Genomic DNA, 15,510 nt, shown 5'->3' with positions numbered 1-15,510 from the left:
CACGTTACTTTAACTTTGATCACTGATTCAGGAAATGAGGTCGAGGTCAGGTGAACCCTGTCTGACAGATATGTGGACCTTGCAAGGAACCAATATATCAAATATACTTATCATATTACTCATAATAAAGGAGAAATTCACAAAACAAAAAAACTAAACTTTTTTCAAGCAGTCGCTGAATCATGATAATGAGGTCAAGGACAACGGAAATATGACAGACGGAAACTTCGTAACATGAGGCATCTGTATACAAAGTATGAAGCCTCCAGGTCTACTACGTTCTAACATATAAAGCTTAAAACATATAGTTTATGCCGCCGCCGGATTGTAATCTCTAAGACTCGAATCCTTTGACTTTCGTCGCAGGCGAGACAAAAAAAATGTAACTCAAGACTGTATCTCACTGTTATCTGCCAAACAAAATCAAGTCCTTTTAACTGCTGAAAAAAAACAATACGAAAAAAATTAACAAAATAAAAGTGTTTTTAAAATTTTGTACAGGGTACCGTCTTTTGATCATGAAAATTAAACTTCTGTCCAAATTCAGTAAAATTCCAAGGAGGTAAGACAAAGTTCTTGATGTCTAAAACAATATCAACCACAGAATGAACCTAAATGTTGACACTGCCGACGCTGAATATCGGATCGATATATCTCGCTTCCGCGACAAAACGTCGCAGGCCTAGGCTCGACCAAAAAACATCGTTTCAAGCTGAATGCAATATTGTGTCCGCATGATCAATTCCCTAATGGCCTTATTCATAGGAAAGAAAGTCTAGTTTTTGCATATTATCAAAAGCGGTAATATCATTGGTGCGTCCACAAGCACGTGTCTCTGAATCGTTGTTTACCTATATACCTTAATACAACGTTGATATAACGTATTATTAGGTATTTTTTTTAGAGACAATGGGTGCATTCTAGGGGAAGATACACAGACTTTTAGGAATTTTTAATATTATGTTTACTATATTCATGAGTTGAAAGCTACCCTGCGATACTAAGCTTAGATTAAATTTGATAAAAGTCATTTCAATCATCTTTAAACTTAAGTACAGATTTGGAAACATAATGTACAACATTTCTTACCATCAGCCAGTATTACGCAAACCAGGCTTAACATTGCAACAATTATCGAAAGCATATTTTCCACGTTAGGTTAATATGTATTCTTATCATAATAGAACATTTGTGGGTGACAAATCTGGCACATAACCGCAATAATACAAATTTAAGCTTTTATCTCGTGACATAATTTCCATTATGGAATTTCCGTTTTAGATACCTGAAATATGCGGTTCAATTTACGTCAAACTTTCTTGTCAAAGGTGTCATTTAACTATGTTCATCAACCTAAACAAAATTCAAGGATAATTTTCAAATTGTTCATCTAACAATCATATCCAATAAAAGAACAAGAGTGCACACGCTGAAATGTCTCGCCTTCTTTACTAATCATTGATATTATGTTGATAGTCCTAAATATAAAGCTTTATTACAACTGTCACATAAACTTAACATTAACCAAGTAAACTAAACATTGACCAATGAACCATAAAAATGAGGTCAAGGTCAGATGAACCATGCTAGGCAGGCATGTACAGCTAACAATTCTTCCATACAACAAATAGAGTTGACCTATTGCTTATAGTTTAAGAAAAACAGACCAAAACACAAAAACTTAACACTGAGCAATGAACCTTGAAAATGAGGTCAAGGTCAAATAAAACCTGCGTGACTGCCAAATAGATCATAAAATATTTCCATACACCAAATATAGTTGAACTATTGCATATAGTATAAGAAAAACAGACCAAAACACAAAAACTTAACTATAACCACTGAACCATGAAAATGAGGTCAAGGTCAGATGACACCTGCCAGTTGGACATGTACACCTTACAGTCCTTCCATACACCAAATATACTAGACCTATTGCTTATAGTATCTGAGATATGGACTTGACCACCAAAACTTAACCTTGTTCATTGATCCATGAAATGAGGTCGAGGTCAAGTGAAAACTGTCTGAAGGGCATGAGGACCTTGCAAGGTACGCACATACCAAATATAGTTGAACTATTGCACATAGTATTAGAAAAAAAGACCAAAACTCAAAAACTTAACTTTGACCACTGAACCATGAAAATAAGGTCAAGGTCAGATGACACCTGCCCGCTAGACATGTACACCTTACAATCATTCCATACACCAAATATAGTAGACCTATGGCATATAGTATAAGAAAAACAGACCAAAACACAAAAACTTAACTATAACCACTGAACCATGAAAATGAGGTCAAGGTCAGATGACACCTGCCAGTTGGACATGTACACCTTACAGTCCTTCCATACACCGAATATACTAGACCTATTGCTTATAGTATCTGAGATATGGACTTGACCACCAAAACTTAACCTTGTTCATTGATCCATGAAATGAGGTCGAGGTCAAGTGAAAACTGTCTGAAGGGCATGAGGACCTTGCAAGGTACGCACATACCAAATATAGTTGAACTATTGCACATAGTATTAGAAAAAAAGACCAAAACTCAAAAACTTAACTTTGACCACTGAGCCATGAAAATAAGGTCAAGGTCAGATGACACCTGCCCGCTAGACATGTACACCTTACAATCATTCCATACACCAAATATAGTAGACCTATGGCATACAGTATAAGAAAAACAGACCAAAACACAAAAACTTAACTATAACCACTGAACCATGAAAATGAGGTCAAGGTCAGATGACACCTGCCAGTTGGACATGTACACCTTACAGTCCTTCCATACACCGAATATACTAGACCTATTGCTTATAGTATCTGAGATATGGACTTGACCACCAAAACTTAACCTTGTTCATTGATCCATGAAATGAGGTCGAGGTCAAGTGAAAACTGTCTGACGGGCATGAGGACCTTGCAAGGTACGCACATACCAAATATAGTTATCTTATTACTTATAATAAGAGAGAATCTAACATTACAAAAAATCTTAACTTTTTTTTCAAGTAGTCACTGAACCATGAAAATGAGGTCAAGGACATTGGACATGTGACTGACGGAAACTTCGTAACATGAGGCATCCATATACAAAGTATGAAGCATCCAGACCTTCCACCTTCTAAAATATAAAGCTTTTAAGAAGTTAGCTAACGCCGCCGCCGCCGTAGCCGCCGCCGCCGCCGCCGCCGGATCGCTATCCCTATGTCGAGCTTTCTGCGACAAAAGTCGCAGGCTCGACAAAAACTAGTAGCAAAACATCGAAACTTGGCTTTAGAGAGGGACGGAAGCACCTTTTTCGGGAATTCGGGATTGAGCCGTTTAATTTACCGGAATTCATGCATAGTCAATTACTTCCTGTCGATAATTCGGGATTTAATTATATGATGGCACATTTTTTTCAAGGGAATTCGGAATTTGACATTTAGTTTCTCGGGAATTCAGCCTGAGACCCCCTCCTTAGATATTAAGTTATTGGGAACGACATAGCATCTTCAGGGAACGACATATCTTGAGAGAATGACATATCATCTTCAGGGAACGACATAGTATCTTGAGGGAACGACATAGCATCTTGAGGGAACGAGATAACTATCTTGTGGAAACGACATAGCATCTTGAGGGAACGACATAATGTCTTGAGGGAACGACATATCATCTTGAGGGAACGACATAGCATCGTGAGGGAACGAGATAACTATCTTGAAGAAACGACATAGCATCTTGAGGGAACGACATCATATCTTGAGGGAACGATATATCATCTTGAGGGAACGAGATAACTATCTTGTGGAAACGACATAGAATCTTGAGGGAACGAGATAACTTTCTTATGGGAACGGCATAGCATCTTGAGGGAACGAAATAACTTTCTTGTGGGAACGACATAGTATCTTGAGGGAACAACATATTTTGTTTTCTTTCATGACCTCATTCTGCCACCGTAATAATCTGATATCATTTGGCATTAATCTCAGTTCAAAAGATGACGTAAGATAAACATGCACTCCATACCATGCATTCATATTCATCACTTTGTTAACTTTCGTGTATAGCTTCTGAGAAACTAGTCTAAACCGGAAAACTGGAATATTGTAATAACCCTGGGACTATAACTAATTAGTATAATAGTCCCAGAATAACCATGTGACAAACGTAAGAAAGACATATCCTAATTCCGAAACATTTGATGTTCAATTTTTCGTTTTCTGTGTACAGTTGTGTATTTCGTTGCTCGTGTTTTGTCCCCTTTTAACCATCATGTCGTTCAATTTGGTTGTCCCTATGGTGCATTTTACTTTTTCGTGTGAAAATAGGTTTATGGTCATACGAAATATGAAAAACCCTAAAAAAATGATTCAATATACCAAATGTTGTTGACTTTTAAGATATAATAATTGAGCAAAAGATCACATTCGGTAAACTTCACATACCAACAAGCGTGAAAATGAGAAAAGGCCATATAAAATGTTTTTCTACAAATAAAATGTATGATACCGAATTCCAAACACGCGACACAAGAATATCCTAAAACAGGCTTTTTCTAATCCAAAAGTTAAGAAGGTGAATACATGTATTTTATAAAACAAATCCATATATTTAAACAAATTCGTATATTTTAACAACTTTATTGTTGGTCTTTTAAACTACATGCCTAGTACTGAAAACTTAGCGATCAGTTAGTATATCATATATCGATGGATTGGTGTTTAACATGCGGTGGCATATATTACATGCGTATCAAGGACGTACAGACAAGAAAATATAATGCCACCCTTCTAAACGATCCTAGGCGGAGCATCAATACGCAAGAAACCTTCTTGAATGAGAAAATGAGGCCATGTCCATATACATATATATATATATATATATATATAGTGAGAGAGAGAAAGAGAGAGAGAGAGAGAGAGGAGAGAGAGAGAGAGAAATTGACGAAATGCAGAAAAAAAGTATTATTAGTTTTAAAATACCAAAAAGAAAACGTTTTGGTTATATGTATATGTAACAATATTGAAAAAAAGAAATCTCATAGGAAAATTGCATAACTTGAACTAATTAAATTGCTTGTCATAGGTGGTTACACTAAAAAGGATAACCCATTAATTATTCATATCTTTATTAATTCTAGCTAACCTTCAAGGTTAATCAAGAAAGGTTTTATCATGCTCTTGTTTTTTTTTTCTTTCTATTACTAATTTCAAATGTAAAACTATTGTACCAAATAATTTGAAATCATAAGCTGTAAATATTTAATGATTATTTTCTAAGTTTTCAGTAAGCCATGATGAGTAATTACTTTTCATTAGTAACTGATGTAAATTGCTGTTGAAATTATAAAAGTGGAAAATACGAAGAGTAGTAATTCTAAAGTAACCCAGGAAGTTTAATAGGATTCATAGAACTAATTTTGGTGTAATATATTGAATAACAAAAGCTTAAAACATATTATTAATTAAATAAGAAAATTAAAACTGAAATATATATCAAAACTATAAATTGAAGCATAACCAATAACCTTTAAAGATAAATGGAAACTATAAATCAATTTCAAAAGATAACTGTAAAGCTTTATTGGCAACAAAAAAAAAAATTCTTGGCAGAGCTGAAACAGAAATGGGCTTTCATTTCTCTATTTCATGATAGTTTTAATTCAAGCCAGTAAGTAACCAGTGAAAAGAAAGATCACACATACAGTAGCAGATTCAGGGGGTGGGGGCATAAAGGGAGTATTTATTTTTTATGGAAATAATATCATTTTGTGCATAAATTTGTCCAAATAAATAAAAAAAAAAATCAGTTTTATACAATAACATCTCCCTTTCAGAAATCCTGGATCCAGCCCTGACAAATAATTTATTTATAATTGAAAGAAAAATAAAAAGCTTAAAATGTAAAGAAATCTAAACCTAAATTGATGGGAAAGTGAATCTATCTTCTATTACTTGAATTAATTTTTGTTATCATTGCAGTCAGATGATTTTTGTTAACCAAACTATAGTTTGTATTTCCCCATAATATACTTCACACCAGGGTTTTTATTAAAGTCTTTTAATCTTTACTTAAATTAACATTCCAATTTGTGTAATTAATGGTTCTAACAATATTATGGCTTATTTCTAAACAGATAACCAAATTAAAAATGCATGAAGATAAATCAAAATGCAATTTGGACACATTTAAGCCAATTTTCAAATGTTAGAAGTACTTTCAAAGCGTCACATATACACGCCAAATAGACCAAAATTAGACATTTTGGTGCAATTAAGTTGATAACAAACTTAATGTCAAAAGATCTTTTTGTCGACATATGAGCTGTGTCCTAAAAACCAATGGACTTTAACCTGTTTTCATTGAATTTCGAAGAAAATCAGAAGTTGTGCTAATTGTCACAAAAAGAAAGCGAATTCCAAAATTTCAAACAAAGAGACATATTTCCTATCTAGCCATTGTTTTTGTAATGGTCAATGAATCCTTATTTGACATTTAAGCTAGTAATAGGGAGCCAAATTTGGGGCCTTATATAAGCTACTTCTTTTGATAGCGTTATTTGTATGAAGCATTTCCAAAAATCATAGTAAAACTCACATGCTTGTCCATTTTTAACAATCACAATATTTAATGCTGGCAAATATTTCTGAATTTACAGTAATTAGTAATTGTCAAACCAAAAGGTTGATGTGTGTGTGAATTATAAATTGCTTTCATGTTATGTTGCAGATCTTGGATTGTTTCTGTTAAATTTTTCCCAACTTGTATAGAATCAAGGCGATGTAGGGCTTAACATCATTAATATCCATCTGCCTATTGTTGAATACTGTATGTTGCCCTCTAATTTATGTTATTTTGTCATTGGGTTTCTGTCTCATTTACAAATACACCATATCTCCTTTTATTAATATTTAAAGGTCAACATTGGGTCTTCAACAATGAACACATGTCTTTACAAAATGACATTCTATAAATCTACATATATATAAAAAATATATTGGCAAGTTTTCTAAGGCAGACGAATCTAAATTTGTTTAGATTAGGTCAACATGTCTTTGATAAAGATAATCTAATTATTAGTTAGCCAGAAAAATATTTCACATGTTGATTATTTAGTCATAAAAGTATGAAAATTCCTGTTCATAATGCTCTACTGAAGTTGATTCGTTATTTCTCTACACCAGGTAATTTTTGCATACTTAAAAATTTCAGATCTTTCATGAATCTATTTATTTTGATCAACAAGTACTTCAATATGAGAAACAATTGTCTGTCTGTCTGATTTTTATCAGAAAAATAATTTTCAACAAGACTGCAAACGCTGAAATGTCTCGCCTACTTTACTTATTGATTGATTGAATTTATAATGAAAGTCTGTAATAGACCTTTTCAACAACTCTCGACACCGACTAATAACACCTACAGTTTACAGGTAAAATGAAGGGGTCGTCTCAAAATTAAAAATCATCATGAATAGTTTTACGTTTACAACTTTTGCACTATTTTGACGAAAAAACATATTTCAAACAAATATGAATTATACTTTTCTCTTTTGTTTAATATTATAATTACATGTATTTATACAACATTTTACATTGAATTTATTAAACTTTCAAGGAAATAATTACTGCAATTATGTCACATTGGCATCTGCCTTTTTAAGTTTTTATCTTGTTAAATTTATGTGAGTATTTAGGGAGCAACCATTTAACTTTAAGGGGGATTACGCGAACATTTTTTTTTAGTTTTTCTGACGCTATCAATTTAATTATTTTTTTTCAAAATTTAACACTATAAGGTATGAGAAAAATCTGGATTCAAAATAATTTTTTTTCATCTGCTTGACAACAATATTTTTTTTCATCAAACTGGGGATCAGAATATTTTATCGTTTTTGTAATGCTATTTATGAAGTTTGTGGAAGGAAAATATTTATAGTTGGTTCTTATGTTGTGCTGTTACACCATTGTCCAAAGTTAGTGGAGGGTTGAGCACTCACAAAAATGTTTAACCCTGCCACATTCTTTATTTGCTTGTCCCAAGTAAGGGGCCTGTAGTTCAATGATTGTCATTGGTTCATGTCTGTCATATTGGTTTTTCTTAAATTGTTTTGATATAGATTAGGCCGTTAGTTTTCTCAATTGAATTGTTTCATATTTTCATGTCGGGGCCTTTTATAGCCGACTATACGGTATGGGTTTTTCTCATTGTTGAAGGCCGTACGGTTGACTATGATTGCTTACATTCAATTCATTACAACTTTGGTGGATAGTTGTCTCATTGGCAATCACTTATCACACTATTATATTGTAACAGGACTGTCCGTCCGTCCGCTAGAGTTTGTATTTCTCAACCGATCTTCGTCACATGTTGTACACATTCAATTTTGGGAGGGGTAAACGCCTATTGGTTTAAAGGTCAACAAAAAAGGCTACATCGATAATTTAGTCACGAGGGACTACTCCGCTTCAAGATACCATGTTAAAGATGATGTGTTTCCTTAATGAACTGGAAACATCAACAGCATCATTTTTTCAAGTCCACACCACATGCGCATTTTGACAAGTATTGTCTCTTCAGTGTTGCGTATGATATTTATATCTCAACAAAGCTTGTTGTCATTGCAGTGTCTTTTTTGACTGATTAATCAGCTTCCTCCTCTCTGTCTGGTCAGCTACGGCATCTGGTTGCCGGGGAGCAGGTCTAGCAACGGCACAGTAAGCCAGATAATTTAAAGAGAAAGACACAAAATTTAAATTGCATTGTCGTTCAATATTGATTTCAAGTTGAACATTAAATTGGTGAATTAAAAAGAAATAAAGTAATGAGTACGTTGAGGCATCCGAAGGCAAAATTAACAGATATTGTAAAAACATGTACCGCCCTAGTCGTCAGACATAAAATAATGATTAATTAAACATCAACTACAAAATATAGGTTTGTTTTTTGTTTGTTTGTTGTTTTTTTTTTCATTTTCCAACTCGACGTCTAAAAGAAATGAAACATTGAAGTCCTTCCTTTTCCGCATAGTCAATTCAAAAATAAGTTTAATTTTGATAAGCAAATACTTAATTAATAAACAAAATAAGGTACGGTACACAACAAATGCTTTTATACACGTCATGTTGGAAAGTTCTCATTGGCAATCAAAATAATCATATGCAATCAATAATATTTTTTTAAATTTCATTTTTGAGACGACCCTTCATATCTCACCTGTCGTAGTCGTTCTCAACTGTGGGTGCAGACAATTGTTGAAAAGGTCTAATATGAAGGTTTAACTACAACTATCAAATACGATTAACATTATCAATGATTCATGAAAATGAGGTCAAGGTCAAATGAACCCCATCAGACAGACATGTACACCTTACAATCATTCCAAACACCAAACATAACATATCTATTGCTTTTAGTATCTTATAAACTGACAAAACCATGAAAAATTAACATTGACCAATGAACAGTGAAAATGAGGTCACAGTCAATGAAACCTGCCAGACAGACATTTACATCTACCAATAGTCCATACACGATATATAAAAAATTTTTTCAAGCAGTCACAAAACCATGAAAATGAGGTCAAGGACAATGGACATATGTCAAACGAAAACTTCATGACACAAGGTATCTGCATAACCTGCACTAGTATACATTATTGTTTAGGGGCCAGGTGAAGCCTGTCTCCAGGTGCAAGATTTTCTCACTGTGTTGAAGACCCATTGATGGGCTTGGGCTCTTTTCTGCTCTTTGGTCAGGTTGTTGTCTCTTTGACACATTCCCTGTTTCCATTCTCAATTTTAAGGTATGAAGAATCCAGGTCTTCTACCATCTAAAATATAAAGCTTTATACAAATAGTTTACACTATTGTTGCTCCAGGATGTAATCCCTATGTCTCACATTCTGTGACTTTTGTTGCAGGTGAGACAATAAAACATGACAGAAAGTTAGGGGATTACGATTCTCTATGATGTTTTCGGGTTCAACTTCTGAATTCTATTCCCAGTAATTATGTGCCTCCTGTTTTAAGACACAAAGTGATTTTTAAAACCACAGTCCATTTACAAGTATAGCCAAATACCTTTGATAAATATGCTTTCATTTTGTGTTAAAAACCAGATAGAAACTGGATATAGGATGAGAAGCATAATATTTGCATACCATACAATTTTCAAATCTGGAAATTCATAAAAACTTAAGTCATAAGTCATTGTGATAAATATTTTATAGTGTGCAAGGTAAAGGAGTCACAGCAATTTATAGACCTTTCCTGTACATACACTTTATTTAAAAAGAATGCACACATTGTCTTGATAAGCATACATGTCCCCACTTTTAATTCAAAGTATTTGAAAAAGAGGAATTAGATGTTTGATAGGCCCAAAAAGCAAACACATATTACAACTCATCACTGTTGAAGTGCTGGCCATATATGAAGTAATTCTGTTTTGTAGTATTGGAGAAATGTATGAAGAAAAATTTAAAGTTTATTCAACATATTGAAAAATTCAAATAAACAGGAAACAGGACAAAGATATAATGACAGGTTAAAGATAGTTCACAGGTGTTACAACACATCACTGTCAAGCTGCTGACCAAATACAAAGTCATTCTGTTTATTATTTACTTACAAAAGTGATTTTTGATTTTTTAGATTTTTGGTATTTTAAAGCCACTTTTAAGCAACACTTTGGTCTATTTCTTGGCGGCCAGTTTTTATTGGTGGAGGAAGCCGGAGTGCCTGGAGAAAACCACGACCTTCGATAGAAAAACTGACAATCCTAGTCAATTAAGATATAGGGTCAAGTGCACCCGCACAAGCGGGGTTCGAACTCACAACCTCAGTGTTGACTGGCTAGTGATTACAGTAGTAACTACTTAGACCACTCGGCCACCGAGGCCCCCTTACAAAAGTGTGATGAATATATTTATTGGAAGAAAGTATAGCCCTGTCCTAAAATTTGAATATAATATCATTCTATTACCAATGAAAATAATATTACATAATTACATAATAGAAAGTACATATATATATATATTTATTGGGTATTACAATCATCTACTTTATATTTAGGTTCTGATGCTTTTCGTGTACAAACAGTTACTTTGCCTTGAGAAGGTTTATCCCTAATAAGTCTTCTATAATTCTCATCATCTTTTAATGAAGTTGTATTCATCTGTCCATCTGCATCAAATACATCAACGTCATCCGACATTCTGACTGACCTTGACCTAATTTGATCTTTCTTTTTGTCTTCTTCTACCTTTTTCAATAGATTTAAAGCCCACTCTCTATCTGCACCTTTGTATTCATTATCACTTGTTCTTTCTCGTAAAACTGACACATTTTTCTCTTCAATACCTTCTAGGCCTGTTGGTATCTGCTCTGTTCTTCCTACTGGCTTTTGTGCCTTTTTCATCTCTAAAAGAAGAGTGAAAAACAATTTGTGAATACATAGTATAATTGACATAGTTAATCTATATGTATTTCACAGCTAAATTTAAAACTAAAGGTACTGCAAGCAATACCCACAAAAGTATACCACCCTGTCCCCACATGAAGCAATGGCAAAGTTTATGATTTGCTATCTAAAACCCATAAAATTTCAGATAAAAAAATCCAGGTGCACAAAAGACAATAAGTTCAAAGTTTAAAAATTATTTCAAGTCGTCAACAGGATATCTGATGGAATCTGATGTTCAGTAGTTGTCGTTTGTTGATGTGGTTCATAAGTGTCTCGTTTCTCGTTTTTTATATAGATTAGACCGTTGGTTTTCCCGTTTGAATGGTTTTACACTTGTAATTTTTTGGGGCCCTTTATAGCTTACGGTTCGGTGTGAGCCAAGGCTCCGTGTTGAAGACCGTACTGTGACCTATAATGGTGTACTTTTATAAATTTTTACTTGGATGGAGAGTTGTCTCATTGGCACTCATACCACATCTTCTTATATCTAATTACCTTCCTGTGAAAATCTGCAAACGCATTTATTTTTTTTCTTCTTCTAAAATGACACTAAGTTTTGAAAGAGAAAATTATTTAGACTTTTTGTACATGGTTTAAATATTGCTGGTAAAAAAAGATGATCCATTTTCATCAATTAATGTCATTACACGACATATGTTTTGCTAAACAGTAGTAAAGGAAATTACACGAGTTACACTTTAGCAAATCTATTTTTCGAACATTTGTATTCATTATAAAAATAAGAAGATGTGGTATGATTGCCAATGAGACAACTCTCAACCAGAGACCAAATAACGTTTAAGTAAACAACTATAGGTCACTGTATGGCATTTAACAACTTTTTTTTTTTCTCTCAGTTCTCTTTCTTGGATATCTTGATCTTTATTTTTTAGGCATTGGTCTCATATTTTAGTTGTCTATCAACCACATCAACTTTTATACCTGGTTTAAGTTCTATTTCTAATTCTTCTTTTTCAAGTTTTAACTGCTGAAACTTCCTCAACATTTCATCCTTCTTTGTCTCAGCTGCATACAATAATCTCTCTTTTTCCGTGACCTTATTTTTCTGGTCTAGTAAACGCATGCTTTGTATATGTAACCTTCTCGACAAATCTTCTATCTCACCTCTGTAAAGCAAAATATCCATAGTGAAATGAAAATACAAAGATTATTTAATCCACAGTGAAAACAATTCAAATTTTGTATATCTACCGAAATAATTTTATTCAGGCAGACTGACTAAGACATGTATACCAAGTTTATGACTGTTGTCAAATTTTTCAGAGTAAAATGAAGGTCAGACAAAAATCATTTGCAATTAAATTTTTTATGTATGTTTGTCATACTGACCTACATTTGATTGGAAGTTGTTTTTACTCTCTGTATGTATCCTTACATCAGGTTAAGAGAAAATTGTAGGTCACTTAGTATCTGATAACTGAACATGAAATTAAACTTATTTAGAACTATTGGACCATCAAATATAGGTCATGACTATTGGGTATGAAACATTCAAATTCCCCCAATTTGCATCTTAACATCAAACTGTGTGGCTGTATCCACATCGATTTTGAAAGTGTGTGCATTTTATCAAGTGTTTTACTCATATGATATATAAAGTGATTTATAGGAGTTTTGTGATGTACCTTCTGTAAATAGAAATCATTTTTTAAATAATAAATAATTTAAGAGTTAGGATATAGCAGTTTTGAATCTGAAGTTTGGCAGATGTAAAACCAATGTTTTACTGTCGAGTTTAGCTAGACCTGTAGCAAAGCTAGCTAAACATATATTTGTTACAGAAAACCAAGTTTTAAGTAGACCAAGCTTAAAATATAGTGCAATTTTCTACATTGTTATGCCAAATTAACCATACATATTTAAGTATTTTGGTGTAAAAATCTTAAACATTCAGACTTACTCTTTAGACTTCAACATATTCACCAAGTATTCAATGTAGTCCTTGTCAACACCCGTCTGACTTGTTATCTGCTGTGAAAATTCTGACAGCTTGTCTGTCATCTTTTCTTGTGCCTTTAAATAATGAATGAAAATCAAAGTACTGAAGTACTGAACATCGGATGACCGCAGGTTCTTGTGGATGGTCAAAAGCACATGTCACAGAAACAGATCACATCTCTATACCTGAAACTGAGGTTAATTTACAGAGATTTTTTTTTCTTATACAAGTTCGTGCTTGGATGATGAATAAATGACAGGAAATTCAACCTCACCGTAATAACTATTATATTGTAGTGATACAAATCAGTATACCTTAGACTATTATACTAATATAATAATAGTTCCAGAGAATACACTGGTTTGTTGTTATATATTATATTAATATTACGGTTGCATGTATATATAATTTTCATCTATATGTATATCATACTATTCTACTATTATTATAGTGTAATGCAAGTGCATGGTGGACACTCTTCTGTAAAAAAAAATCAAAGTCTTAAAGGCTGTAAAAGCAATTGCTGCCATGTTAATGTTTTGAGGACTTTTATTTTTCATCCATATATATAAGAATTAAACCTGACAGGACAGGAGTGTTGACTAGTGAGAAGCAAGACGGTTTTAACTTTATATCAATATAAGACTTTAGCAGGAAATCATTTTAAATATGTTTTATATTTTACAAGGAGACAACAAGTTTACCAGGCTAAAGTTGGGGTTAATTATACATGTGCTGAAACATATAACTGAAAAAAAAATCATTATGGATTATCCCCTGGTAGTGTTTGTAACTGGGCAATAATTTCCTTTATTGATTTAATTTTAACCATTTTCATAATTAATTTAAATTAACCATTCAGTTAAAACATTTCAACTTTCCAGACGCAAATGTTGAAAAACGGGACAGAAATAAAATATCTTACAAGACATAAACATGTAAAAAATAAATATATATTTCAGCTTACTAAAAATATTTTCATAATGTTACTTTGACATCATTCCTTAAAACTAAGTCCCAAACATAATTGCTCAGTTGACATGTGTCATCCTCATGCGATACGAGATAACTATAATTCTAATGCAATCCCGAAAAGGGGGGTCATCACAAACAAACATGACATTAAATTGTCATTATACGAACTAGAACAAACAGCTCTATGTTGCTTTGATATTTATCAATTTTCAGGAAACATGTGAAATAAATTTCAGGTCCATTTCATTATAGTGCCTAACAAGATTGCGTGAGGTAGACGAAATTGACCTTAAAACGATCGTATTGTCTTTTGATGTCCAAAAATAGGCAGATCGGACATATAAGGACTTTATCTAATGACTACATAAATTTGGGATTTATTATTATTATAATATTCTAATGAAACTGAAAATTGTATTTTTTTTTAGGATAAACAACAATTTTACCTGGCGTAGCCGTTCATAAATGTTTTTCTGCATTTATCTTCGAAAAATGGCGTATTTAATGGAATAGAACGTTAATACAGTAAACTTTCTATTTTTTCTCCGCAATAGGCTATCAAAAATAATTTATCTAATGTGTATGTGGAAAATTATGTGAAAAGATAAAAAGTGGCAATTGTTACCTTTCATACCTTAAGTTTCGTTCATCTGATTCTGACCAATGCTTATATACTAAATATCTATTTATATGTCGCTATTATTGTTATTGTTACCAATTATGTAAATCAATTGTATCTGATTTTATGCCCTTTATGGGCCCTGTAATTTGGGAAATAAAAAAAAAATCTATTCATTGATAAAACGTAATATGGACTGGTCCAGTGTCCAGTTTGCAGGTCATTTAATTTTCTGTACACATTCATGCACGCTCTGATTTAATCAATATACTCGTACGAAAAAGCATGAACAGTTAGAAGGTAATCTAATAATAACTTAATCCAATCAAATTGCATAAGATTCAATAACAATGTCAAGTCCACATCATAATGAGTAATAGAGGTAAACTGGGTAGGGAGAAAATTACAGATATTTCAAGTTAATATTTATGCAATAACGAATTAAAATTTGTCAACCAAAAGTTTTGCTACAAATTCAAAAACATGTCGTTCTG

At 32.8% G+C, this 15,510-nt stretch overlaps 1 protein-coding gene across 1 annotated transcript in view; it reads right to left on the bottom strand.

The window, feature by feature from the left end:
- Positions 1-11,023: 11,023 nt before the first annotated feature.
- The window catches only part of LOC127719756 (protein Spindly-like), a 29,593-nt gene continuing 25,106 nt past the window's right edge, over positions 11,024-15,510 (bottom strand). The window contains exons 9-11 of the mRNA XM_052226004.1: positions 13,384-13,496; positions 12,405-12,589; positions 11,024-11,419 (exon numbers count right to left, since the gene is read on the bottom strand). Of these exons, the coding sequence (XP_052081964.1) occupies positions 11,037-11,419; positions 12,405-12,589; positions 13,384-13,496 (681 nt within the window). The 3' untranslated portion in view covers positions 11,024-11,036. The remainder of the gene's footprint in view (positions 11,420-12,404; positions 12,590-13,383; positions 13,497-15,510) is intronic.

This window comes from Mytilus californianus, unplaced genomic scaffold (genome assembly GCF_021869535.1).
Source record: "Mytilus californianus isolate M0D057914Y unplaced genomic scaffold, xbMytCali1.0.p SCAF_11, whole genome shotgun sequence".
Lineage (NCBI taxonomy): Eukaryota > Metazoa > Mollusca > Bivalvia > Mytilida > Mytilidae > Mytilus > Mytilus californianus.
This window is presented reverse-complemented; position numbering and strand designations above follow the sequence as displayed.